Raw genomic sequence first — 24,041 nt, 5'->3', positions numbered from 1 at the left:
ACCCTTCGTGTTTCACCAATTGCCTGCTTTCTTCCACCAAGTAGCAATGACATCTGAAATCTTGTAGTGTAAGATTAAGGCATCAAAATCCAACCCTTCACTGCTATTCTGAGTTTAAGGGAAAGCAAGATGACTATATTGCTCAACTTGACTATTAAGAGTCTTTTTTGCTTCAAAATGTGCAGATGTTCTCACTCTAAATAAACAGAAAATGGGAAGTTGTTAGGTAGGGAATACCGTGTATGTAAATGATAGGTTTGCACTTTCTAGATACTTTTCAAGTCAAGAATATCTTCACTGATGGCTTTATAAGTTTTAATAGGAATTATTTAAACAGTATAAAAAAAGCATTTACAAAAAAAAAAAACATTGTTTACAATCACATTAATGGAGGAACCTGACAGAAATTTATTTTATTTCCATGGTTTAGTAAAATGGATTTGTAGGGGAAATGTTTTAAGTAGTCAAAGAGACAGCTCTTTAAAAAAGTATGAAAGTTAATTTTACTTGCATGTCTTAAAATGAGAGCAAAGTCTAACGGAAGAAAGGGGGATTAGCTGTATAGCTATTTTGTCACATAATAGATTAAGACTGTCTTCTGATTCAGAATCTGTGGTCAGCTGAAAAACAACAGAGATAACCCACTAAGTTAGTTATCAGATGACTGAATTTGTTGCTCCAAAACCTACATCTGACCCTGTAACAGGAAAATATGCTTCATATTCATTCTATTTTTTTCCTTGTACAATAAGTGACCAATTAACAAATCTTTCTCTTACAAGAGTCTGGGTTTTGTTTTAGGTCCCATACATAAAAAGACTTCTGAAGGAAATCTGCTAAACCATTTCTTTATATCATGATTGACAAAAGCAGCAAGGATTGAATGATCTTATCGTAACATTTTATAGTAGGAGTTGAGGTGCTGGTGCTAGATAATTGAGAGACTGTGAGTTGTAAATCTTCCCTTTGGAACTGAAAAATGGCTGGGTGACTTTGGGTCAGTCATTGTCTTAGCCCCACCTACTCACAGCATTGTTGTTGTAGGGAAAATGAGAAGGAGCATTACATATGCCACCTGGAACTGTACAAAAAAAAGAGTAAGATATGAAGCTAATAATGACTTAAATAAATACATGTTCCTAAAGAAGGCTGCCATCTCTTGCTTCCACTAGACATAATTTAGAATTATGGTCTAGATTACCATAACACAAGTAATCTTGCAATAATGTGTTTTAACATGATTTACTGATTTATTGTAACTATGACTTATTGAGCAAATCAGACTAGCTTGATTCACATATAAACTGAAATCAGAGGTACACACTGAAGGACTCAATCTCTTCTATAAGGCAAGAATTCATGAGTGAACTGAGTCCAAAAGAATTCAGTCATTTGTGTGTGTTTGTGTTGAATGTCATATTTAAGGGAAAAACTGATGCTTTAAGCCTGCAACTGACTAACAACTAACATAGCAAAACTGGGTCTACTTGGGAACCTAGACCTTACCTCTGGAATGTACAAAGCTGAGTGCAACTCTTAAAGACAATAACAGTTGTGCATTCCATAAACAATAGTTTATAAACTATAGTCAATAGCTTCATATGTCATGCAAAAGCAAAATAAATCACATTACAATAGTGTTAGCCCAATATGTGAACCCAAGTTTTGAGTATCTCAGAAAGGATAATACTCAAACTAAGGTTTTGATTTTGAGAATTTAACAAAGAAAGCAAACCTGTTACTCTTTCTAGAACAGCCATAGTCTAATTTTACAATCTTTATTTTCCTGAAGGAGTCAATCTTTACATATATCAAGTTATCTCACTCAGACCATACCATTCGTCTATCTTCCTGGTGCAACTGGCAATTATATTAAGAAAAAAAGAGAACAGTTATACAGATGTGCAAACTTTTCTATGCCCAAGCCATTCTATATGCTGCAACACCTGCATTTGGAAGATCCATGGCTGAACTGAAACATATGTATTTTGGATTTTGGGGTATGTGCATGGAATGAAATATGGCGCAGATCAAAATACATTTGTTCTAAGCACAATTAATGGGGGAAAGAAGGAAATCAGCTCACTGGCAGCTGAGAAGAGGGAGAGAAGGGAAGGGATTGGGAAGATTCCGGCAGTAGAATCCCAGTCTGGTCTGATAGATGATGTCCGACTGGAAGGGCACTGTCACCATCACAGAAAGGAAAAGTTGCAAAAGTTGCTAGTATGATATGAGGACAGAGACAAAAAAGAACAGGCTAGGAGCAAGTGGCCTGTTGGGATAAGCCACACGGGGACTTTGGTAGTTAAGAGAAGGAAGGCTTGGGGACAAACATGGGGGAGGTGGACTGGTGGGTATATTGCATTAAGAAATAATAGGCCAATGGTGGTGAACCTATGGCACAGGTGCCAGAGGCGGCACTCGGAGCCCTGTCTGTGGGCACACATGCCATTGCCCCAGTCTTGCTTCCCCCCGTGACCCCCTCACCAGTAGCCCTCCTGGAGAAGAGTCACCCCCGAGCGTGGCCCACGCGGTGCAGTGCAGCCAAGGACATGGCAGTCAGGCAGCATAGACAAGACTCTGCCCTCATGCCCCATCGCGCACAGTTGATGCTGCGGGGCGTGGGAAGAAGGCGTGGCTGCCATGGCACTGCTGGGCGATCTGCGGCGGGCCCTGGAGGCGATGAGTGGCCCTGTGAGGTGGGAGTGGGGCAGGACAGGGGTGGAACGGGGGCGGGGCCAGTTTTTGGGCACTCAGTTTCTAAAAGGTTCGCCATCACTGTAATGGGCAATGACTACTAATCTTCCCTGGCTGAGGAATTCTGGGAGTTGAAGTCCACAAGTCATAAAAGGGCCATGTTTGAAGACCCCTGCTATAAATCATTCTGGCATCTCCCTTAATTTTGTTTCTGCCAAACTCCAGCTGATCTGAAATGATTTGGCAGAACTTCCAGACCAAATGATTAGTTCAAAGTTCAAAACAAAAGGCTTTCTGTTTCAAGTGCACTCTTGCTATTACAGAATAGCAAGTCAGGCCATTGGCTTATCTACAATCAGCCCTGAGCAGCAGCAGCTTTACAAGGATTCAGTTGAGGAACTTCCCAACCTGACATATCACCTGAACACTGAAGCAAGTAAAACCTGCTTGTTTGTTGGTTGGTTGATTAAACAAATCTATATAGTCATTCAATTCACACATTGGTGACTCCAGGCACCTTCCAACATTTAAAAAAATCTACCACCAAATATTGCTGGCTGTGGAATTCTGGGAGTTGAAGTCCACATGCCTTAAAATTGTCAAGGTTGAGAAACACTGGATTAGCTCCTTCTCCATTCGGGGTCCCCAGGCCTGCTGACAAAACCATGGTTTTTTGTGTGTTTTACCACACGTGCTTTACCACTGAGCTAAGATGGTTTTTGGCAGCTGAAAATGATGGCAGCAGATGATGTTAGTTAGGTAACTTGAAAAAGGACTGAAAATTTAACAGGTGTGATTGAAAATTATTTGACAAATTATCTGGCAGGTCTCTTTGATAAATATGAGCAGTATCCTCTTTTCTGGTTATACTGCCAATAGCTATCCTGTATCATCAAACAACGTTTTGGAGAATATTTCTTGAATTTTGAGAAAAATCAGTACTTTTGGAGAACATTTGGAATTGTTACCGTATTATTACAGAACGTTTATTGTACTAATTATTATTTTCTAATACTAGAAATACTAATACTAATTATCATCGTACATACATATTTACCTAGAAACCCATAATACTATTCTCTTTCAGGTAAGCAACATTATGCAAAATACAGAAAGGGATGTAGAACAAATAAATAATAATTAATATATAAAGGCAAATAAATTAAAGGCATGAGTTTAAAAAACTGAAGGAAATATTTCATATATCTAGTTTACACTAACATCGTTTATCATATCGCTCCATATTTTTTTAGACCATCCTTACTTCCATCCCATCCAAACACGGATTCATACACTGCCTTTTCTTTTAAACTTTTCACCTTTTTCTCAGGTTCTTATCAATTTGATTTAGTCATGACCTTCTCAGTCTTGCCATTCCTCTCAATTAATTCAATTTGCCTTCATATTTTTGATTTGCAATTCAATTATTTATTCCCTTATATGACCAAAATAGCTCATGTACAAGTAAAGATAGTCCGTAACTTTTAACTGTTGTTTGTAGTTGTTTGTAGTTTCCATAGGCTTAGAAAGAATGCTTTCTCTTGCTATAGTTGCTACTGTCACTCTAGTTTCTTCCACTTCATTGCTTTCTTTATATATTATATTTTTTTCTCAATATTTTCACCAATGGAGACTTTAAACAAACCCAAGTAAGACTGAAATAAGGTGCTGCCACATCAACAACAAGATGGCATACCATGAACTAAATATACAGTTGGAGAATACTTTTCTTGCTCCTAACAAATACCCCAAATACCTTGGGGTAATTCTCAAGAAAACATTCTTCAGAGAACATCTCAAGAAGATTGCAGCCAACCTGTGATCAAGAAATAACATCCTTCAAAAGCTGTGTGGTCTTCCTGAAGTTCCTCTGCTTCGACCTTGCGATCTTCAGCTCTCGGCCTTGTCTTTTCAGCAGCAGAATACTGTTTCTCAGTCTAGATCAGGGGTAGGCAACCTTGGCTCTTTTATGACTGTGGACTTCAACTCCCAGAATTCCTGAGCCAGCCACGCTGAGGGGAAAGAGTTTCCAAGCTGAGCCATGCTGGCTCAGAAATTCTGGGAGTTGAAGTCCACGAGTCATAAAAGAGCCAAGGTTGCCTACCCCTGATCTAGATAAATAGAAGCCATAACAGACCAATCCACACGCAGCTGAATCACACTATGTGCATCATATTGAACACAATAAGATCTACCCCAACTTTCTGATTACCAGATTTTAGTCATATTCCTCCAGCCCATCTACAAAATGCTCTATTCCGAGAGTATAAGAAAATAATTAGTAATATTCACCTGCCAATATCTCTGATACTATAAATAGGCTTTGCTCCAGACATCCACCTATTGGGAGAGCCACAAACTTGCTGGATAACAACTGCAATCTTCTTGAGGTGTAGACGCAATAAGAGCCCTCTACTGCTTCTCCAGAATGTTACATGGCGGGTGCGCTAGACTCCTCCATAAATGGGGAAAGGTATCCTCTTTGGGATGTAGCTGTGGTGCTCCAAAGGAGACAGCGCAATATATTGTGGAACTCTAAGCGCATACCAAGGAAACCCCAGTGAGTTTCTGAATGCAACTCCATTATATATTGACTATGTAAATAGTCTATGAATTTGTAAATAGTTTCCTATTTGTTCATTGAGAATGAAATTGTGATGTGCTTTTTTATATTTTTGCCATATGTTAAATAAATAAATTTTTCAAACCTACTCACAACATTATCAAAAAAATGTCTACCATGTTCAGCATCTTGGATAATCTGTTTTATTTATTTAGATTTACATATCCCCCCCAAGTCAAATAATTGTGACTCAAGGTAGTATATATCAAATAAAAACCAATACAAAAAACAATAATTATAGGTAACCAGAAGACAAAAAAAAAATTAAAATCCACACCCAACATATAAAACAACATATTTCTGAGGTCAGCCAGACATGGAATCCCAGAAATGAGCTCATCTACTGCCCTGGTCCAGTATCTGGGAGAAGGAGCGGTGGCTTACCTGAACGCCTTTTCTCAGCATGATGATGAAGAATCCACCAACAGGTTATTTCAGTCCTCCTGCCCAATCAGACCAAGTTGTCAAGTTGTCACGCCTCCTCATTATCTGGGAACCTCCCAGTTTCATCGACGGGTGAAGCCATTGATAACAGTTCGACGTGATGACTCTCAAGCAGGTATTAAGCGAAACTCACATAACGAGTATCCCACCCGGACCTAACTGACAACTATTAGGGAGGGCATGGATTCTTCATCATCATGCTGAGAAAAGATGTTCAGGTAAGCCAACGCTACTTCTCCAGCATGATGACTGAAGAATCCACCAATGGGACGTACCAAAGCCTCCGGAGTCCCTAAGGGTGGGAGTCAGTTGGGGCCGGACCCCCAGATGGTGTGACTACTTGTTGTAAGATACGTCTACAGAAAGCGGCTTCAGCTGAAGCAAATTTGTCTAAATGATAATGTCTAATGAACGGTTATGGCAATGACCATGTTGCCGCCATGCAAATGTCCTCAATGGACGCCTGGGTTGCCCACGTTGCAGTTGTAGCAGCACTGTGGGTAGAGTGAGCCGTCACATGGAGGAACTGGCAAGGCAAGTGAGACATAAATGCTTGAAATACAGGCCCTGATCCACCTACCTATGGTGGAAGCCGAAATCTTTTGCCCCATTGAAGAAGGCTGAAAGGACACAAATAGGGATTCCGACTTACGGAAGGGCACCGTGCGCTTGATATAGCAATGTAAGACTCTCCTTACATCCAAATTGTGCCAGCGCCGTTCCAATTCATGTGACGGATGAGGGCAAAAGTTTGGGAGAATGACCTCCTGAGCCCTATGGATGAATGGTCAAGTCTGAGAACCACCCTGTTCTCATGAAACGTGCACAGGTCCTTCCTAACCGACAAGGCAGCTACTCTGAAATGCGCCTGGCCGAGGTAATGGCAATTAGGAAGGAGACCTTGAGCGATAGGTGTCACAATGAGCACGTTTTGAGTGGTTCAAAGGGAGGTGATGTTAGTGCCTGAAGAACTCAAGGTAAATCCCAGGAGGGATACCTATGAATCACAGGCGGTCTGGTATTCGCGACTCCCTTAAAGAAGGCCCGGATGGCTGGATGTCGTGATAAGGAGCCCGAGGAGTCCCATGACAGAATCGAGGACAGAGCTGCTAACTGTCTGCGTAAAGTGTTGGGTGCCAACCCTTTGTTGACGCCCTCCAATAAATATTCCAGTACCCTGGGAATTGTCACTTGTGATAGATTTACGTGCTTCTTGTCGCACCAACGACAGAAATTCTTCCACGTGTGGTCATAAATTCGGTTTGTTGCCTGTCTCCTAGCCGCCTGGATCATATCAATCACCTCCGCCGAGTAAAATTCCCCAGTTAGGGTGCGGCATTCAAGTGCCAGGCGGTCAATTGAAGCCATTAGGGGTCTGGATGTTGGAGATCCCCTTGCGTCAGCCGTATTTGGCTGTCAGGAATCCGCCATGGGGCTGAGGATGAAAGACTCACCAGATCCATGAACCATGGTCTCCTGGGCCAGTAAGGGGCAATGAAGACCACTTCCGCCTGCTCCTCCAGGATCTTCCTGATTACTGCTGGAAGCAGAGGTAAAGGGGGAAAGGCATACAACACACCTTGTGGCCACCTGCTGCGAAGTGTGTCCGTCCTCTCTGCTTCCCGGGAAGGGAACCGAGAAAGGAACCTGGGCAGCTGAGCATTCTCCGGGGAGGCAAACAGATCCACAATCGGATGACCAAATTTGACCGATATTTCCCTGAAGATATCTGGATGTAGCATCCACTCCGAATGATCTATTGTCGAGCTGCTGAGGAAGTCTGCCTGTCGATTTGCCTCCCCCGAGATATGATCGGCCCTGATGGAGAGCAGGTGTTTCTCTGCCCAGGAGCTCAACGCTCGGGCCTCCGTCATGAGGGATTTGGACCTGGTGCCCCCTTGGCGATTTACGTGAGCTTTTGTGGCCATGTTGTCTGTTCAGACCAGTACATGCTCTCCCTTGACTGCTGTGTGAAATTTTTGGAGAGCTAGATGTATCACTTTGAGCTCTAACCAGTTTATATTGTGTTTGAGGTCTGTTTGTGACCACCAACCCTGAGCTATCTGGGATTGGAGGTGAGCCCCCCAACCGAAAAGACTTGAGTCCGTGGTCACGTGAAGTCGACTGGGCTCCTTGAACAGGGTCCCTCTGTGAATGAACGATGAGGTCCACCAGCCGAGTGATAAACGTACCTGATGAGGAACCCGAACCAGTCTGTTGGACGTGCTGGTATGCTGCCTCTGGTACGGAAGTAGGAACCACTGAAATTCCCGGGTATGTAGCCGGGCCCACGGCATTATTGCTATGCATGATATTAGTTTGTCCAGGAGTTGAGAAAACATGGCCAATGCCACAGCCCTGTGTCTGCACACCCTGCGAGCCAGGTCTCTGATGCTCTTGCGTTTCTCCTCTGACAATTACATGTGACACGATTCCGTGTCTATCACCGCTCCCAGATGAAGCAGGCAGGTAGAGGGAGTCATCTGACTCTTTTTGAAATTGATCAGGAAGCTGTGGTTCTGCAGGGTCCTTATAGTAAGGGTCAAGTCTGATTGGGCGGCTGAGACTGACAGGGACTGGATCAGGATGTCATCCAGATAACACTGGACCCGTACGGGGATCAGCCTCAAGTGAGCCGCCAACACTGCCAGGATTTTGGTGAAGACCCTGGGGGCTGAGGAGAGGCCGAAGGGCCCTGTATTGAAAGTGGTGAAGTAGCAGAATCTCAGGTATCTGCGATGATCTGGGAGGATAGGGATGTGCAGGTATGCCTCCTTCAGATCTATTGAGGTCAACAAATCTCCCCGCCTGATGCTGGTTAAGATAGAGTGCAATGTTTGCATTTTGAACCTCTTGTAATGAAGGTGGAGATGCAGGCCCTTGAGATCGAGGATTGCTCTCCATCCCCCGAAGACTTTGTGACTACAAACAGGATGGAGTAATAGCCCTGCCCCACCTGGCATGGGGGAACCTCCTCTATTGCCTTGATGGTGAATAGGTGTTTTATGGCGTCTTCCATGAGTCCCCTTTTTATGGGGTTTTTCATGGCTGGGCAAGACATGAAGTGATCTAATGGAATGGATTTGAACTCCAGGGACAGGCCTTCTCTGATGGTATGCAGAACCCAGGAGTCTGTGGTCGTGCTTTCCCACTGGCGAATGAAGTGAGTCTGCCACCAATGGGAGAAGCTCCCTCTGAGTCATTTCCCGCAGCGGAAGGGGCGACCCCCTCTGCCACGAAAGGAATGTTTGCTTTGTGGCTAGTATCTGGCTCTGTCCCTATAACTTGCCCTGTCAAAGGAGCGCTCCGATTTAGGAGCAGGTGGCCGGAATGGTTGCGCGGACTCAGTAGCCGCCCCTGCCCGAAAGGACTGCCAGCAACTGTAAGGGGTGAACCATTTGGTAGTTCTCCGGGCCATGTGAGAAATTACCTTTTGTTTGTTTTCAACGAGATATGGCGTTAAAGCCTCCCCAAATTTGCTACCCTTAAAGGGGGCTGTGGCCGCGCGCCACTTATGTTTGCTTTCGGCTCTCCAGTTTTTTAGCCACAGGAGCCTCCTAGCGACTATGCTTGAGGCCATTGCTCGGGCTCAATGTTTTGCTGAATACAGGGAGACATCCGCCATATACCTGGACGTGGCCAATAATTTAGTCAAATCCTGATGAAGCCTGGTTTCCTCCAGCGGAATTCTATCCTGCAATTGACGCAGCCAGGTAATAGAGATCCTTGCAAAGAAGGAAGTGGCCGTTGCTGCCTTAATTGCCCAGGCCAATGCCAAATGCGCTTTGTGCAAGGCCATTTCTGATTTTTTATCTTCTGCCTTAAGGGCGTCTGATACATCAGCCGGGAGGCTGGCAGTTGAATATAGTGGTGCTAGGGATTCATCTACCTTCGGGACCTCTAATAGGTCTGCCAATGTCTTAGGCATGTCTACTATTTTGCGCTCAGTCGCCCCTTGTGACGGCTGAGAAGCTGGTGACTCCCACTGTTCCTGGATATTTTTGAGGAATAACTGGGGACAGGAAATATGGAGGTGCGTGTCTACTGGCACAGCAAACAAGGGATTAGTTTCCTGATCAGAGGAAGGTTGAGCGGTTGGGACCGGATGAGAGGAGGGTTTACTTGCCTCACAGGCTCTGTGCAACAAGGCAGGAAAAAGCGAAGCATTGAACAGCTCTGACATAGGTTGGGATTCATAAGTGGGCTCCTCGCAATCCGACCAATCGTCTTTGCCTCCCTCATAATCCAAAACATCAGAGTCAGAATCAGGAGAATGGGATGGGAAGACCATACCTGACCAATCCAGTGAAGGCCGTGTGGCGGTTGTTGGTGCCGAAGAAGAGGAAGGCCCCGGAATGGGAGACGTCTGCTGGTGACCCGCTGACGCCATGGCTTGGCACACAGCCTGCGATATCCACAGTTGGAGCTGGTCGGAGACGGACTGCTCTAGCGGAAGCCTTAGCCCCGCAGCAGGTGGTGTGATAGCAGCGGTGGGTGCTGCTGACAGACCTAGCAAATTAAGGTCCTCCCCAAATAGAGGTGGTCCTACTTGACCAAGGGTCTGAGTCGGGATCTGCTGATACACCATCTCATGCGACCATGCTCTCGATGTGGACGGTTGAGGCGCTCCCGTGTCCGATGGTATGGAGGTCGACAATGTGAGGCCTTTTTCAGCAGACAAGCGTTAGGCCCAGGAGAATTGCTTCTCCAGAGCTCTGTGTGTGCGGTCGGCCAATCTGTCGCTTGCCGTGCCAGCCCTCCTGCTGTGTTTAGATTTGGTTTTGGCCTTGCCTGAAGATGGCTCGGGTGCCGGGTCAGCTGGGGCTGGAGTGACATCCGTGTCCAAGGGACGTGGCTCAGTTGGTTCTGCCATTTTTATCGAGATGCAACCCAAAGGTGACTTTGGGACTGACTCGGTCTGCAACGGACATCAGGAGCCCCTTTGAAGAGGGACTGACTTCACGTGGATTGGCATGAGTCAGCTCACTGGCTAACCTGAACTCATGCTCGACGCAGAAGCGCTTGTCACTCCACAATGGTTGGAGGTGAAATCACACATGTCCCACAATAGTGGTGATGGTCAGGATGCTGGAGCAGCCACTAGATGCAGAGTGGGCAGACAGATAATACGGCAATCAGGCCTGAAGGACCAGAGCTGCTGCTGATTCCACACTTTGTGATAACAGAGTGCCTTGAATAGGAGAGATGATTTCTGAAACAATAAGACTCAAGACAAAATGAATACAGACAAGCTCAGTAAACTATGTTTACCCAATGTGATTGACTGGAATCAGTCTCCCTCCTATTATTATTATTCTTATTTTTAAAAAACAAAAACAAAATGGCGTCCTAGCCTGGGTGTAATATGGGCGTAGCCCTGGAAAGTATATCTCTAAAACAGCGGACCTTGGCGGTCCCGTGAGAGAGAACAAGGGAAGGGGGGAGGGGGGTAAGGAGGCTAATTGAGCCCCCTAATTCAGTGCAAGGCAGCTAGAGAACAAACGGGGCTAATTTGAGGCTTTCAATTTAGTCAGGGAACGATGCTGTTAGGCGCAAAAATTTTCACTGCTGCACCACGAGGCTCCCTCCTCTTCAGCGGCAGCCACAAGCAAGCAGAAAATCAACAACCTGATTACTCCCCTGTCTCTAGCTGAAACAAGCCCTTTAGAATCTTCCAGCAAAAGAAGAACTTCATGAAAGAGACTATTTCGTAAATCCAAAATGGCGGCCGCTACAGAACTTCCCTACCGAGCCCGGTCAGAAAGAAGCCACAAGGTTTCAAAATGGCGGTCACCAAGCAGAACAACAGTACGCGCGCTACTGGGAAGGCACAAGCAATCCCCTTACAAACCCTCCCCCCGGAAGGGAAGAAAACTCTACCCAGTTCTTTTGGGAATTATTATAATGACTCAGCAGACTGCTGAATTCAGGGAAGGGAAAGGGCCACCCCCACCCCCCGTTCTAGAAAGGAGCTCTATTCTAACCCTAAAGGGAGAGAAAGATAGGAACAGATCCTCCAAAAAGGGAAACAAACTTTACTAAATCTGATAACTTTAAGAATCCACCAATGAATCAATAAATCTAGTCAGACCTGCTCCAAACAACAGAGAGTCAAGAGATCACGTTGTCATGGGCGAAAGACCAAGATGAAACTGGGAGGTTCCCAGATAATGAGGAGGCGTAACAACTTGACAACTTGGTCTGATTGGGCAGGAGGACTGAAATAACTCATTGGTGGATTCTTCAGTCAGCATGCTGGAGAAAAGCAGGATTTCAACACTTTCTAGAAGGCCAACAGGTTTTTCTTTTATCCTCTGAATCTTTCATCAGAAACAATCCAATAAATCACGATTTTAGATTTATATCATTCCTTTGTTGCAAATAAACCAAGTATTTGAAACAGACCCCCTTTTTAAGTAGATGTTCCCCAGTTACTATTCTAATTCATTCATGAAATGGTTCAATCACTTTTTCTGAATTTTCCCATCATTTCACCTTACAGAGTATTTTCCATTAGATTGCATTCCCCTAACATTCATCACCGATTCTTCCATTATCACTATTCACTGGAGTGTGATATGCTATTATTACTAACCTGTAGATTTGCTTTTAATATAATTTTATTAAAGAAGTTTTCAACAGAAAAAAATGGTACAGATTTTAAATTTCAGAGAATAAGGAAAAGTAATTTTAAAAAGAAAAGAAAAAAACTAGTAAAGAAGTGGCTTTCAATCATTTTAACAGCAGTTATAAAAGCATTTATATTTTACCCTCTTCCTTCTTTCCATAATCTACCCTTTCTAGTCATCAAATCCATAATTCACCAGTTCACTTCTTTTTTCAATAAAAAACTCCGTAAGAGGCTTCCAGTCACTAATAAATGTAATTGTTGATCTTTCTTTAAGCCAACAAGTTAATTTTGCCATCTCTGCTAATTCCATCATTTTCACCAATCATTCCTCCATTGTGGATATTTCAGAATCTTTTCATTTTTGTATATATGGTAGTCTTGCAGCAGTAAACTAATATGTGGGTTTCTATTTTCATACAAGTAACTATCTATAGATGGTCCTTGACTTACAACCTCAATTGAGCCCCAAATTTCCATTGCTAAGACAGCTGTTAAGTGAGCTTTGCTCCATTTTATGATCTGTCTTATCATAGTTGTTAAGTGAATCACTGCAGTTGTTAAGTTAGTAACATGGTTGCTCAGAGAATCTGGCTTCTCCATTGACTTTGTCTGTCAGAAGATTGCAAAAGATAATCACATGACCCTGGGACACTGCAGCCGTCATAAATACATGCCAGTTGCCAAGCATCTGAACTTTGACCATGTGACCATGGAGATGCTGAAATAGTCATAAGTGTAAAAACCAGTTATGAGTCACTTTTTTCAGTCTCGTAACTTTAATGGTTACTAAGTGAATGGTTGTAAGTCAAGGACTACGTGTATATGATACTAAGTCACATTTCTGATATTCATTTTAGCTGTTTCATTCTTAATTCAACAATAGTTAAATTTCCGGAATTGCTCCAATCTTGTTCTACTCATTATAAAACCACAATGAAGTCATCAATTCACCTCAATAAGATCAGCCCTCCATCATTCCAGTCTATTGTTTCCTTTCCCTTAGTCTGACAGACATTCAACATACTATTATTTCATTCATTGTTATATTATTTTCCATTCAATCTTACATTCCAAATAGAAATCTCCTATTTGACGCACACATGTCCTCCACTGACATCATAGCCCTGATTAACTGAGGTTTTTAATAAGGATACAATTTTATCTTGGTCAAAGGAGAAATGAATGAAACATTTTTGCTGCTGGACAATTATATTCCATTTTTTTTTAAGTCAATCTCATACAAATTAAAAGAGGTTTGGAAACCTCTAATTGGAGTGGTCTTTTGTGTATTGTGAATCTTCTTTTCCACAGAAGAAAACTGTATCAAGTAACAGTTTGGCAGTATTTGATATTGTAATTCAGAAAGGAGGCCCAAAAGACTGATCTACACATTGTAATGAAATTTTCAATCTTCTGGTTTTGTTCAAATAATAATCTTATCTGATTGATAGGGATTAAAATGATTAGTGAATGTATGTTGATTGTTAAATGAGTTTCTTCAAAACAGATTTCACTAGTACTATTCAAAGAAAACAAAATAAAAAAAATAATAAAAAAACCTGTCCAACTGTTTTAATGGAAAACGAATCACAGCAAATATAACATAATAAAGTTACTCTGCTTTCTCAGTTCCATAGTCTATGTTCTAATTTTGGGGGAGGAGAGGTTGTTATAATTCAGATATGAATACTAAAGATTCAGCTGTAAGAATTGGCATTAAAGAAATATGACTGCTTAGAACAGTGGTGGCGAACCTATGGCACGCGTGCCAGAGGCAGCACTCAGAGCCCTCTCTGCGGGCACGCGCACTCTCGCCTGAGCCCACCTCCCCCCGCAGCCCCCCCAGGCGCAGCCCATGCGGAGCAGTGCAGCCAAGGACAAGACTCTGCCCTCATGCCCCGTTGCTGCAGGGTGCAGGCGGAGGGCGTGGCCGCCATGGCATTGCAGGGCCGCCTGGGCAATCTGTTGCGGCAGGCCAGGGAGGCGGTGGGTGGCCCTGCAGGCAGGCAGAGTGGTGGCAAAACACGGGGCAAAACGGTGGCGAGTGGGGGCAAGGCGGTTTTTGGGCACTCAGTCTCTAAAAGGTTCGCCATCACTGGCTTAGAAGAAGAATTATAACATTTGCACTAATGCCCTTGGCATCAGTAGAAATTTTTAGGAAATCTTTTTGTTATTTATTAATTATGAATTGTATCCTGCCCCTCATAAATTACCAAAAAATACAGTTTCAACTACAAGTACTCCTCAACTTACAATGGTTGCTTAGCTACCTTTCCTAGTTACAACTGACTGCCCTCCAAGAGACTTACAACCTGGTTTTGAAGTTCTAACATTGCCCAGCCCCCAAGACCACCACATTCGCTTAATGACAACCACAGAAAAAGGTCATATAATTGGGTCTGGTCTGATTACATGGTGATGACCAACACTGTTGTTTAATAATGACATCGTATCAAATAAGTAGAAGCAAATCCTATCTACCTTGTTTTGCTGTTATTAATAGCATCCTAGTAAATCTCTTCACCTTAGCCCAGTGGTTCTCAACCTGTGGGTCGGGACCCCATTTGGGGTCGAATGACCATTTCACGGGGGTCGCCAAACCACACTGTCCACCATTTTTTCCCCTTTTCCCTAGCTGTCCTACTCCCTCTTATTGGTGGCCACACCCACTTGGGGGTCACCACAACATGGGGAACTGTATTATGGAGTCACGGCATTAGAAAGGTTGAGAACCACTGCCTTAGCCAATGGGTCAGTGATAAGAGCACAAGGCTCTGCTCTCAATGAGTTTGTTATGACATTCATTCTGGACAGTTTGCAATGACACATAGCTCACAATCAACTGAAGTGACTGTTTGTTTGTTTGTTTTCAAATGTAGTGCTAGGTAGGATTTTTAAACCAGAGTTTGTTGAACAAGATATCAGTCTAGTTTGCCCATGCCACACTGGTTGACTGGTTGGTTTGCAATGTGTGAGCCATTCACAATAACAGAAGTGGGATGCAAACCTACAGAAATAGCTTCATTTTCAAAGTGAATTGGGCTGTGAAGGAGAACCTTTTTAAATGTAAAAACAGCATCTTGATCACCCATCTGTTTTGGAAAACTATCAATATACTAAAAATATTTATGAATATGTCAGTTGTGTTTAAAGTCAGCATGAAATTGACTTTGAATATAATTTACCGTACTATAGTTTATTGTGAACAGACTACTACACAAAGCCACAGATGAAACTGCAAGCCTGCCATGCACATACATACACATACACACAGCTACTAAAAACTGTAGTCTAAATTGTTCATATGTTATACCACTGCTACATACAATTCCTAGCAATTAAATAACTAACATTAAACTTGATTCAGAAGAACTTGTATCAAAAGAAAATAATCCTGAATTGTAAGCCTTAAAAAAAAGAAAAGCATTAGAAGCAAATTCCTATATATAAATTCTGTCCTATAATACTAGCCTGGTTTCTGTGTCATTCCAAAATAATTTGTTTAAGCTAAAGTTTTCCAAGGAATCTAGAAACTATCTAGAGAAATCTGGAGTATGTAAGAGCTGCACTGAGGAAAGAAAATTGGAATATTTTGTTATATGAGTAAAAAAAATCTATTAATGATAGTTACGACTATGTCAACCATCAAAAATCAAGAGGCTTCAAGATTTTTTGGCTGAAAAATGATTAGGTCTTGCTATTTTATAGATTGCCTCAGAGCAAAACAGATTGTTCCATTTTTTTTTCCTTTTATACATCGACTAACACTACTTGGAAACAACACCAGTTCCCCAAATTTTAATAGAACACTGCACTGTTGCACTCTTGCCCTTTTAATATGCTAAATATAAATACTAAAATATATCCCTTCAGTCATCAGCATTAATAGAAAGTCCAATCAACACTAGCTTAAGAATTTTCACATTATTTCTGTTCTACCCATTGTGGTTCAGAGAAAACATAACCATATTTAAAATCATTTCTATTTTCTCTATCCTGGTACCCTCTAAATATGATCACACAGTACAGCCAGCATTGGCATTACGAATTATGGTACACAGTGGATTATGGAGGTGACAGTCCCAGAGAGATTACATAATTGTTTCCACAAATGTTATGAGCAGGATGTATTTCTCCTGAAAGGAAGTAAGAATAAAATACTAACATATTCAATTTTAAAAGTACATTTAAACAAAAAACAATGTTGAAATATTTATAGCTTTCAACGTATGTGATTTATTTATATTTATACTTATTTTATTACACTAGTCTGTAATTATTTCTATTTGGTGTAACCTCAAATAATTTTCTTCTGAACTATGTAACTTTGTAATGATTCATAAAAATATAGCTTAAATGTTTCACAAACAACAAAAATATCATTACTTTTATGGAATTGATCGCTATTAGAGGTTACTTTCTAGTCCTATTTTGAAATGATCCTTCAAAAATAATACTTGTGTGTACCTATTTATTTATTCTGCTGATGCTAAAGTGCTATTCCAATCCAGCAAGACTCAAATTAGATTATTTAAATTTTCTATTTGTACTTCCAGATATCAAACAATTAGCCATTCACTTAAAAAAAATTCAGATTTCCCATTACCTACCACTAGTAAAATTGAGAGAAAATATTCTGATTAACCAACTCTACTACTTTATAATTATACAGTATCACATTTGTAAAATCCCAACACACAAAATTCAGAAATCTTATTTGTAAAATAGTGTTGAAAATTAAACAAAATGGATTAGTATTATAACAACTTCTCTCTGTCTGGGTAACTTGATCAACAGGTTTTCATTTGCATGCAGCATAATCTTAACTGAACACCACCTCATCTAGGATCAGAAAGGAATCCCCTCCAGGACAAATGTATTCTTACTGCTGCAAATATGCTCTAATGGTTTAGGTTTGATGTACTAACTTTATTATTTGAAATAGAGAAAACTCCTGTTTCATTTTTTTTCATTATACTTTTTATAACGAAGTGAGACAATGAAAAATGTTTCTTTATGAAACATTTTTCATTGTCTCACTTCACATTTTACTTTTCAGTTCAACAAATTATGTACCATAGGATTTCTGCTAAATGTAGTTATTCTATAAATATATTTAAGAAGTTGTTCTTAAATTAGAAATTGTTTCTTAAAGCAAGTAAAAAAAATCATTTTCAAGCAATTTTAGAGCCATTCCAAATTTGAAACAGACTAAGCTCAAAATGGGACAATTTTAAACATAAAACACTCCTAGAATCATTGAACACTCTAGTCTACACACATTAAATAATTGTTTTTCACTTGAACTGGGGTGCTTAATACTCAAATAATTTATAATACAAAGGATTTTCCATACCTCTTCTATACAACAAGTTCAAAATTTAATATATTCAATGAAATCTTATGATCAATTTATATGAAAGATAATACTATTAAAGCAACAGGTTTTTACTAGTTTTATTTACTTTTATTCATCAAATTAATAAGGCCACTGTTTGCATGTTTTTATAATGCTAACATGTAAATAATAATACTAAAATTTTAGTCAAATTATTTCTTTGTGCAAGCAGATCATAAGAGTCGCTTAATCACAGAATGGCGCCTGAAGCAATTTTAGAAAGGAAACAAAAACATGTTTTTAATCGTCTCAAATTATTAACACTGAAGCAGTTAAAATAGGAGATCAAATTCCATTCAATAGAGTTCATCAGTGTTCAATAGAGACAAGAAATCTTTTGGACTATCACAATGAACTCTCCTCTGAATTATCCCACTTGAAAAAATAGAACTTCAGTCATCAGACATATTACCTAAAGTTCCTATTATTTCAGTGACTCATATAGTGCAGTCTAATTACTGTTTTAAATAAAGTTTGTGGAGATAGTCTGGCAGGAAAGTCCTTGTTGTTCACAGCACAATACACAAACAAGCATCATGAAGAACCAGGTTCAGATAATAGACTACCACTTCCTTTTCACAATTGGGAGAATGATAGCCATGTCTGATGACATCTCCACAGACATTGTTAAAAGAGGATTAACACTGTAAATGCTGCAAATGGTAATATGTATCATAGAAAGATGGGGAGGGGAGAATCAACTACTTTTAAAATAGTAACAATATACGTATTTGATTTTGAACGTAAACACAGTTTTTAAATGAAGCCATTTCAGAACACTGGCCTTCACTGTAAAGAAAGCAATACTAGCAGATAATGCCATACCAATTTATGAAATTTATCATACTCTGAATAACTTTTAGAGAGCAATTCTTAGCAGATTACTGGAATATTGATAATATTATCACCTTCCATTATTATGTCAAAGATAATCAATGTATAACAATTATTTTTTTCTATCAAGTATCCAAAATCAAAAGATTTTACATAAGAAACACTGTCCTGCGTTGAAATCCAGTTTCAGCACTATATTTGACTGCAAAAAAACAGCTGATAAAGTATCAAGTATATTTCAAAATGTTTGCTTGTTTTCTTGCTCGTTTAAATGATCTGCTTTCTCATTTATAATTACAAATAGTTATTTGCATTTTTAAGCTATCACAACCACATTAAGCATTCACATTTATCTCACCAGAACTGAGAATGACGCTCATTCACAAATCAGGTTGCCCCGGTGTTTGACTCACAAGATTAAAAAAAGAAATCCCATGATTGAAGTGGTAATTCAAAAGCATTTCTTCTCTACTTCTTAATGTTTTCGTCCTTTATTGTTTAAGCCATGAAGAAGCTATTGCTGGTAAGGGTGTGAAAGTTAATCCAATTATAAGATTCCCTATAAGCATCACTCCTATATTGCCAATTTTAGACAGTACTTTAGAAAATGAACCTTAAACTTTCATTGCACACATAGGAGCATTTTGCAGAAACATAACTTTGTCATGTGTTAAAGAATGATAGGCAGATACAGCACTTCTAAAAAAATAAGCATAAATTCTATAAACTTTTAAAATTAAAGCACTATTGTTCTGTGAAAAATTCAAAATACAGGAAATGCTACTGAATCACATAAGAGTTATTTATGGAATTAATACACGAAAAGATTCTGTCATAAGTATAAAAGTCCATTTAAAAATTATCTTTGGATGTCCTCCAACACTGTGCTTCAATGTTCACCAGAAACTTCCATGGATTCAGAAGAAATAGCATGCTTGTTTATAAAGGCTTAAGCAGGAAATGAACTACACAGTACGTTGGCCACTCCAAATATTTCTTCCATCATATATCTATTCACTTTCAATCAGCCAACCTGAGAGAGAGGTAATGGATATATCTGCAGGGAAAGGTGGGACTTCCAAACACTATGTTGCTAATTCTCATTTCACAGCACTTAAATGACTATATGCATGTCTTAAAAATAACTTTCATTGTATTCCAAGCCAATTTTATGTAAGAGAAATTTTCAGTGTTTAACTGCAGCATCAGAGATTGAAAACTCATGCTAATTTTTAAATGGTAGAGGCAAACTTTTTTTAAAGACTGCTTTGTATTTCTTAAGATCTTAACAACATGCACACTGAAAAAAGTTGAACTAATTAGGGTACCATAGCTGAAGAAGTAAACAGTAATTCTACAAATATAATATGCACAAACTAGCTTGTTTTAAAATGCCAGGCACAAGTATATCAGCCCACCATAACAAATTATACATCAATTTACAATATAATGAATACAGATGAAGCAAGTCTGAAGGGACCAGTATTCAGTTTAAAAATGTAAAACAACTTACTTTATTTATATCAAAGAGGTACAACTACCATCAAAAATATTTAGATAAGTTTCAAAATTCAGAGGGGGAAGACAGTATTGTGTTAATCCAAGCAGTAAAGGAAAAACTTGCAACCTACATAAAATGTTGAAAACAAACTTTTTTTTTAATCCTGACACAGGCTCATAAAGAATTCCCAACTAAGATTTAACATTTTCTATCCTGTATCAGAGGAGATGCATTTTTTGGGAGGGCTGGTGTGAACAAAAGCAGAGTCCTAAATCAAATCCCTTTTGCCTTCAAAAACACCATGCATGCAATATCCACTTTTCTTTTGTCTGAAGATTTAAAACCAAGATCCACGGGTCTCCCGACTTATTAAAATGGGAACGTGTAAATTTTGTGATGTCAGCAAAAGAGACGACGCCTGAAAGAACAGTTGCTGCTTTGGTTAAAAAAAAAAAAAGCCCCAAAGCTGATGTTAGTGGTCAGGGATTCAGGCCCTTTGTTTAGAAATAGATGCCTTTCTATTCCTGAAGGAAAGATGCCACTCAAAAATAATAGAGAGGAATAAACACAGAGTGGAACCCAGAGAGCCCCTACAATGTGGAAACATTTAACTTTACATTTGCTTTACATGTGTGCTCAAAAATAAGCCCCCTTCGGTTCAGTGAGGTTCCCCCCTAAAAGATCGAGACACAGCATGGTGGCTCCTAGAGCACCCCGTTAAAAAAGTATATCCTGCCGCACAACTCCTCAATCTCACAATGGTGGTCCCTCTATCCGGAACACAAGAACTATACCAAAGAAAGGAAAGTAACTATGGACTAGTTGTTTCGTCAGCGGCTCTTCCCGCCCTCTCCCGCAGAGAAGCTGCAATCTATTAGGAACAGTTAAGGTGCCTCCGATAGCTTTGCGTCTCTCTCTCTCCCCTCCCCCCCCCAATGTATCCCCCGCTGGTTACAGAAGACAGGTTGAAATGTTGGGGGGAAAGATATGCAAATACAGGTGTTTCCACACCGCCCCATCCCTGAAAGGCCGAAGGAAGCCCAGCCATTGTGGCAAAGAGTCTATTAGCCAGGATTGGAGCAGCGGGATTAGCAACACTGAGACGAATTTTGCTGAGAGGAAAGAAGCGCCAGAGAGAGGGGAACCCGCACCACAAAAAAAAAAAAAAAAAAGGCGGGCAAAAGCAGGAGCATGAGAAAGCCGCGCGAAGCTTCTTCCCAGCCGGGCACAATCTCCCAATGCTGCAAGGGGACTGAGCTGGGCACGAAGCCCCCTTTGTGCCAGAAAGACGCAAGTCTGAAGAGAAGGAAGGGAACCCAGGCACGGCTCGAGGCTCCGCTCCTCCATCTTCCAGCCAGCTTCCACCACCCCCCCCAGACCGACCCACACAGACGAGTCCGGAGCTGCCACTGGCGGGCAAGCGAGCCGCCTTTTGCAGGCCAGGCGGAGGGGCAGGGCTGGGCTCGGCTGCCGCCGCTCGCGACTCCCGCTCACCTCCTCGATGGCCGTCACGGTGTTCCGGCACTGAACCATCCGGGTGGTGAAGTTGGAGGCGGTGGGCGACTTGTAATCCTCATTGGTCTCGGACACGAATTCCGACACGGAGATCTGGTCTGGCATGGCGGGGAGGGAGGGAAGGAAGGAAGGAAAGGGAAGAGTAAGGAGAGCGGCGGGGCGGCTCCAGGAGAGGAGGGGACGGGGAAAAGGGATTGGAAAGGCAGCGAGCGAGAGGCAGGCAGGCAAGGCAAGGGGGGGGAGCCTCCCCGCCTTACATCGTTCAACAAACAGCCGCTGCTGCAGGGCTTTCTCCTTGCAAGCTAAGCAGCTCGGAAGCGTTAAGGAGCTATTATTGTGACCTACGCGCAGATACACCCAGGCAGGCACCCACACGGACACAGACACACACAAACACACACGGAAATGCCCTAGTTTTGGGAAGGGAAGGGAGACCGAGCGAGCCACGCCGCCCTGCCTTCTAATCACGCACACGCGGGGGAGGGGGGTAAGCCACACCAGTACTCCTCCCACAATCACGCACTGGGGGAGAACCCAATGCAGCGCCCGCCCCTCCGAAGGCCAGAGCAGGTTGTTGCGCCCTGATAAGAACCAGGCGGGGAGGTGGTAAGACCCGGGGGGGGGATTAATTGGGGAAGGGTATCTGCACTCCTGGGCCCTGGTACTCTGGCAATGCTGTGGCTCTGCCCCCTTTGATTTTCAATACCATCTTGCAAGCTAGGGAAAGTTGGAAAGGGATGCCCCTAGAGATAGCTAAACTGGAGTCTGGGTGTGTGCGTAGGGTCTCACCTGTACTTCAAGCAAGTGTTCCTAAATGTTTTGTACTAACTAGGGGGGCATGATAGTAGAATTGTGGTATTTGAGAGGTTGCCACAAAGGAAGGGGTCAACTTATTTTCCAAAGCACCAGAGGGCAGGACAAGAAACATGGAGATTAATCAAGGAAAGAAGCAACCTGGAATTAAGGATAAACTTCCTAACAGTGAGGACAATTAACCAGTGGAACAGCTTGCCTCCAGAAGTTTTGTGTGCTTCAATACTGGAGGTTTTTAAGAATAGGCTGGACAGCCATTTGTCTGAAATAATATAGGATCATCTGCTTGAGCAGGGGGTTGGACTAGAACAGTGGTTCTCAACCTTTTTAATGCCGCGACCCCAAACCGGTCGTAAGTTGAGGACTACTCAACTGGTGCAGCACCGTTTGCAGAATGGGACTTTTAGCGGGCTCAGCAGGGCAGAGACAGCCTGGACAATTCCTATTGGCTTTTGAAAGCCAATAGAATTAGACTCTATTCAAGATAGTCTATTCTATTGGCTTTCAAAAGCCAATAGAATAAAAGGGAGTAGCACAGCTAAGGAAAAGGGGAAAAAATGGCAGACTGCGTTGTTTGGTGACCCCCGTGAAATGGTTGTTCAACCCCAAACGGGGTCCTGACCCACAGGTTGAGAACCACTGGACTAGAAGACCACAAAGGCCCTTCCAGCTATATTCTGATTGTATAGCTAGTAGGATCTACTCTTTTGTAAGTAAGACTGGCTTCCCCTGAGGGTGGGCTCTACTATGTACTTTCAGTTTCTTGCAAGTGTGAGTTTTCACCTTTACTGAAACCACACTCTGTTTGGATTTTTCTGAAGAGTCTGTTCACACAGCCCTGAATCACAAACTACATTAGTCAGTCACAAGCTTTGGTGTGAATCCAATCTGTATGATTAATAGCATAGTGTGTCATCAGGTTAATTTCCAAATTGTGGGTGTGTTGTGTGAACGTAACCAGTTACTAGTAAAGTACAAATGAATTATGTACATAAGTGTGTGAATAACTCCGTAAATGTCATCTTATATTTTGCCATGGTTTTGAAAACAGGAATAAACAATGCCATGAAAATAATTAATGTCTGCACAAGATCTTGATGGAAGAATGAAATTATTGGAAAAAAGACTTTTAAATGATGTGCTAAATATATTGAAATTATATTCATAGTAATTTATTCACCCATGCCATTTAATAATCATTTTACATTGCCATCAATAAGTGATGAATACAGCAAGATATCTAACAGGAAACATATTTTGTACAGTAATAACTGTGTTGGTAGGCAGCCAGTTTGGCAGAAGCCATCTAGTGTACAGGTAACTTCCCCATCCATTTCCAAAGTAAAGCATTCTCGATCCATGGGAAAAGGTGTATAATTCTTTGGAAGTGAACCAGTGATGTGATGGGAATACACTCTAAAAAATATGTAGAGCTAGACAAATCCTGTATTGACTTAATTCTAATGAATGCTAACGTAGAAGAAAGCAGTTACGATAATATTGCTCTCAGCATATGTAATTAAGTTCTCCTTCTGTCATTCAAATGTTGCTGTTTAATAATAGTACTTGCAGGGAGAGTGAAGGT

At 41.5% G+C, this 24,041-nt stretch overlaps 1 protein-coding gene across 3 annotated transcripts in view; it reads right to left on the bottom strand.

The window, feature by feature from the left end:
• ASAP2 (ArfGAP with SH3 domain, ankyrin repeat and PH domain 2) overlaps window positions 1-22,095 on the bottom strand; it is a 92,099-nt gene extending 70,004 nt beyond the window's left edge. Inside the window, exon 1 of one of the 3 annotated variants that reach the window (XM_039331858.1) lies at window positions 21,623-22,095. In XM_039331858.1, coding sequence (XP_039187792.1) covers window positions 21,623-21,748 — 126 coding nt within the window. In that variant the 5' untranslated portion in view covers window positions 21,749-22,095. The remainder of the gene's footprint in view (window positions 1-21,622) is intronic. The other 2 variants (XM_039331856.1, XM_039331857.1) reach the window with 2 other exon arrangements.
• Between the last annotated feature and the right edge of the window lie 1,946 nt (window positions 22,096-24,041).

The sequence above is a fragment of the Crotalus tigris genome, unplaced genomic scaffold, assembly GCF_016545835.1.
Source record: "Crotalus tigris isolate CLP2741 ecotype Arizona unplaced genomic scaffold, ASM1654583v1 scf7180000024439.5362192, whole genome shotgun sequence".
NCBI lineage: Eukaryota > Metazoa > Chordata > Lepidosauria > Squamata > Viperidae > Crotalus > Crotalus tigris.
This window is presented reverse-complemented; position numbering and strand designations above follow the sequence as displayed.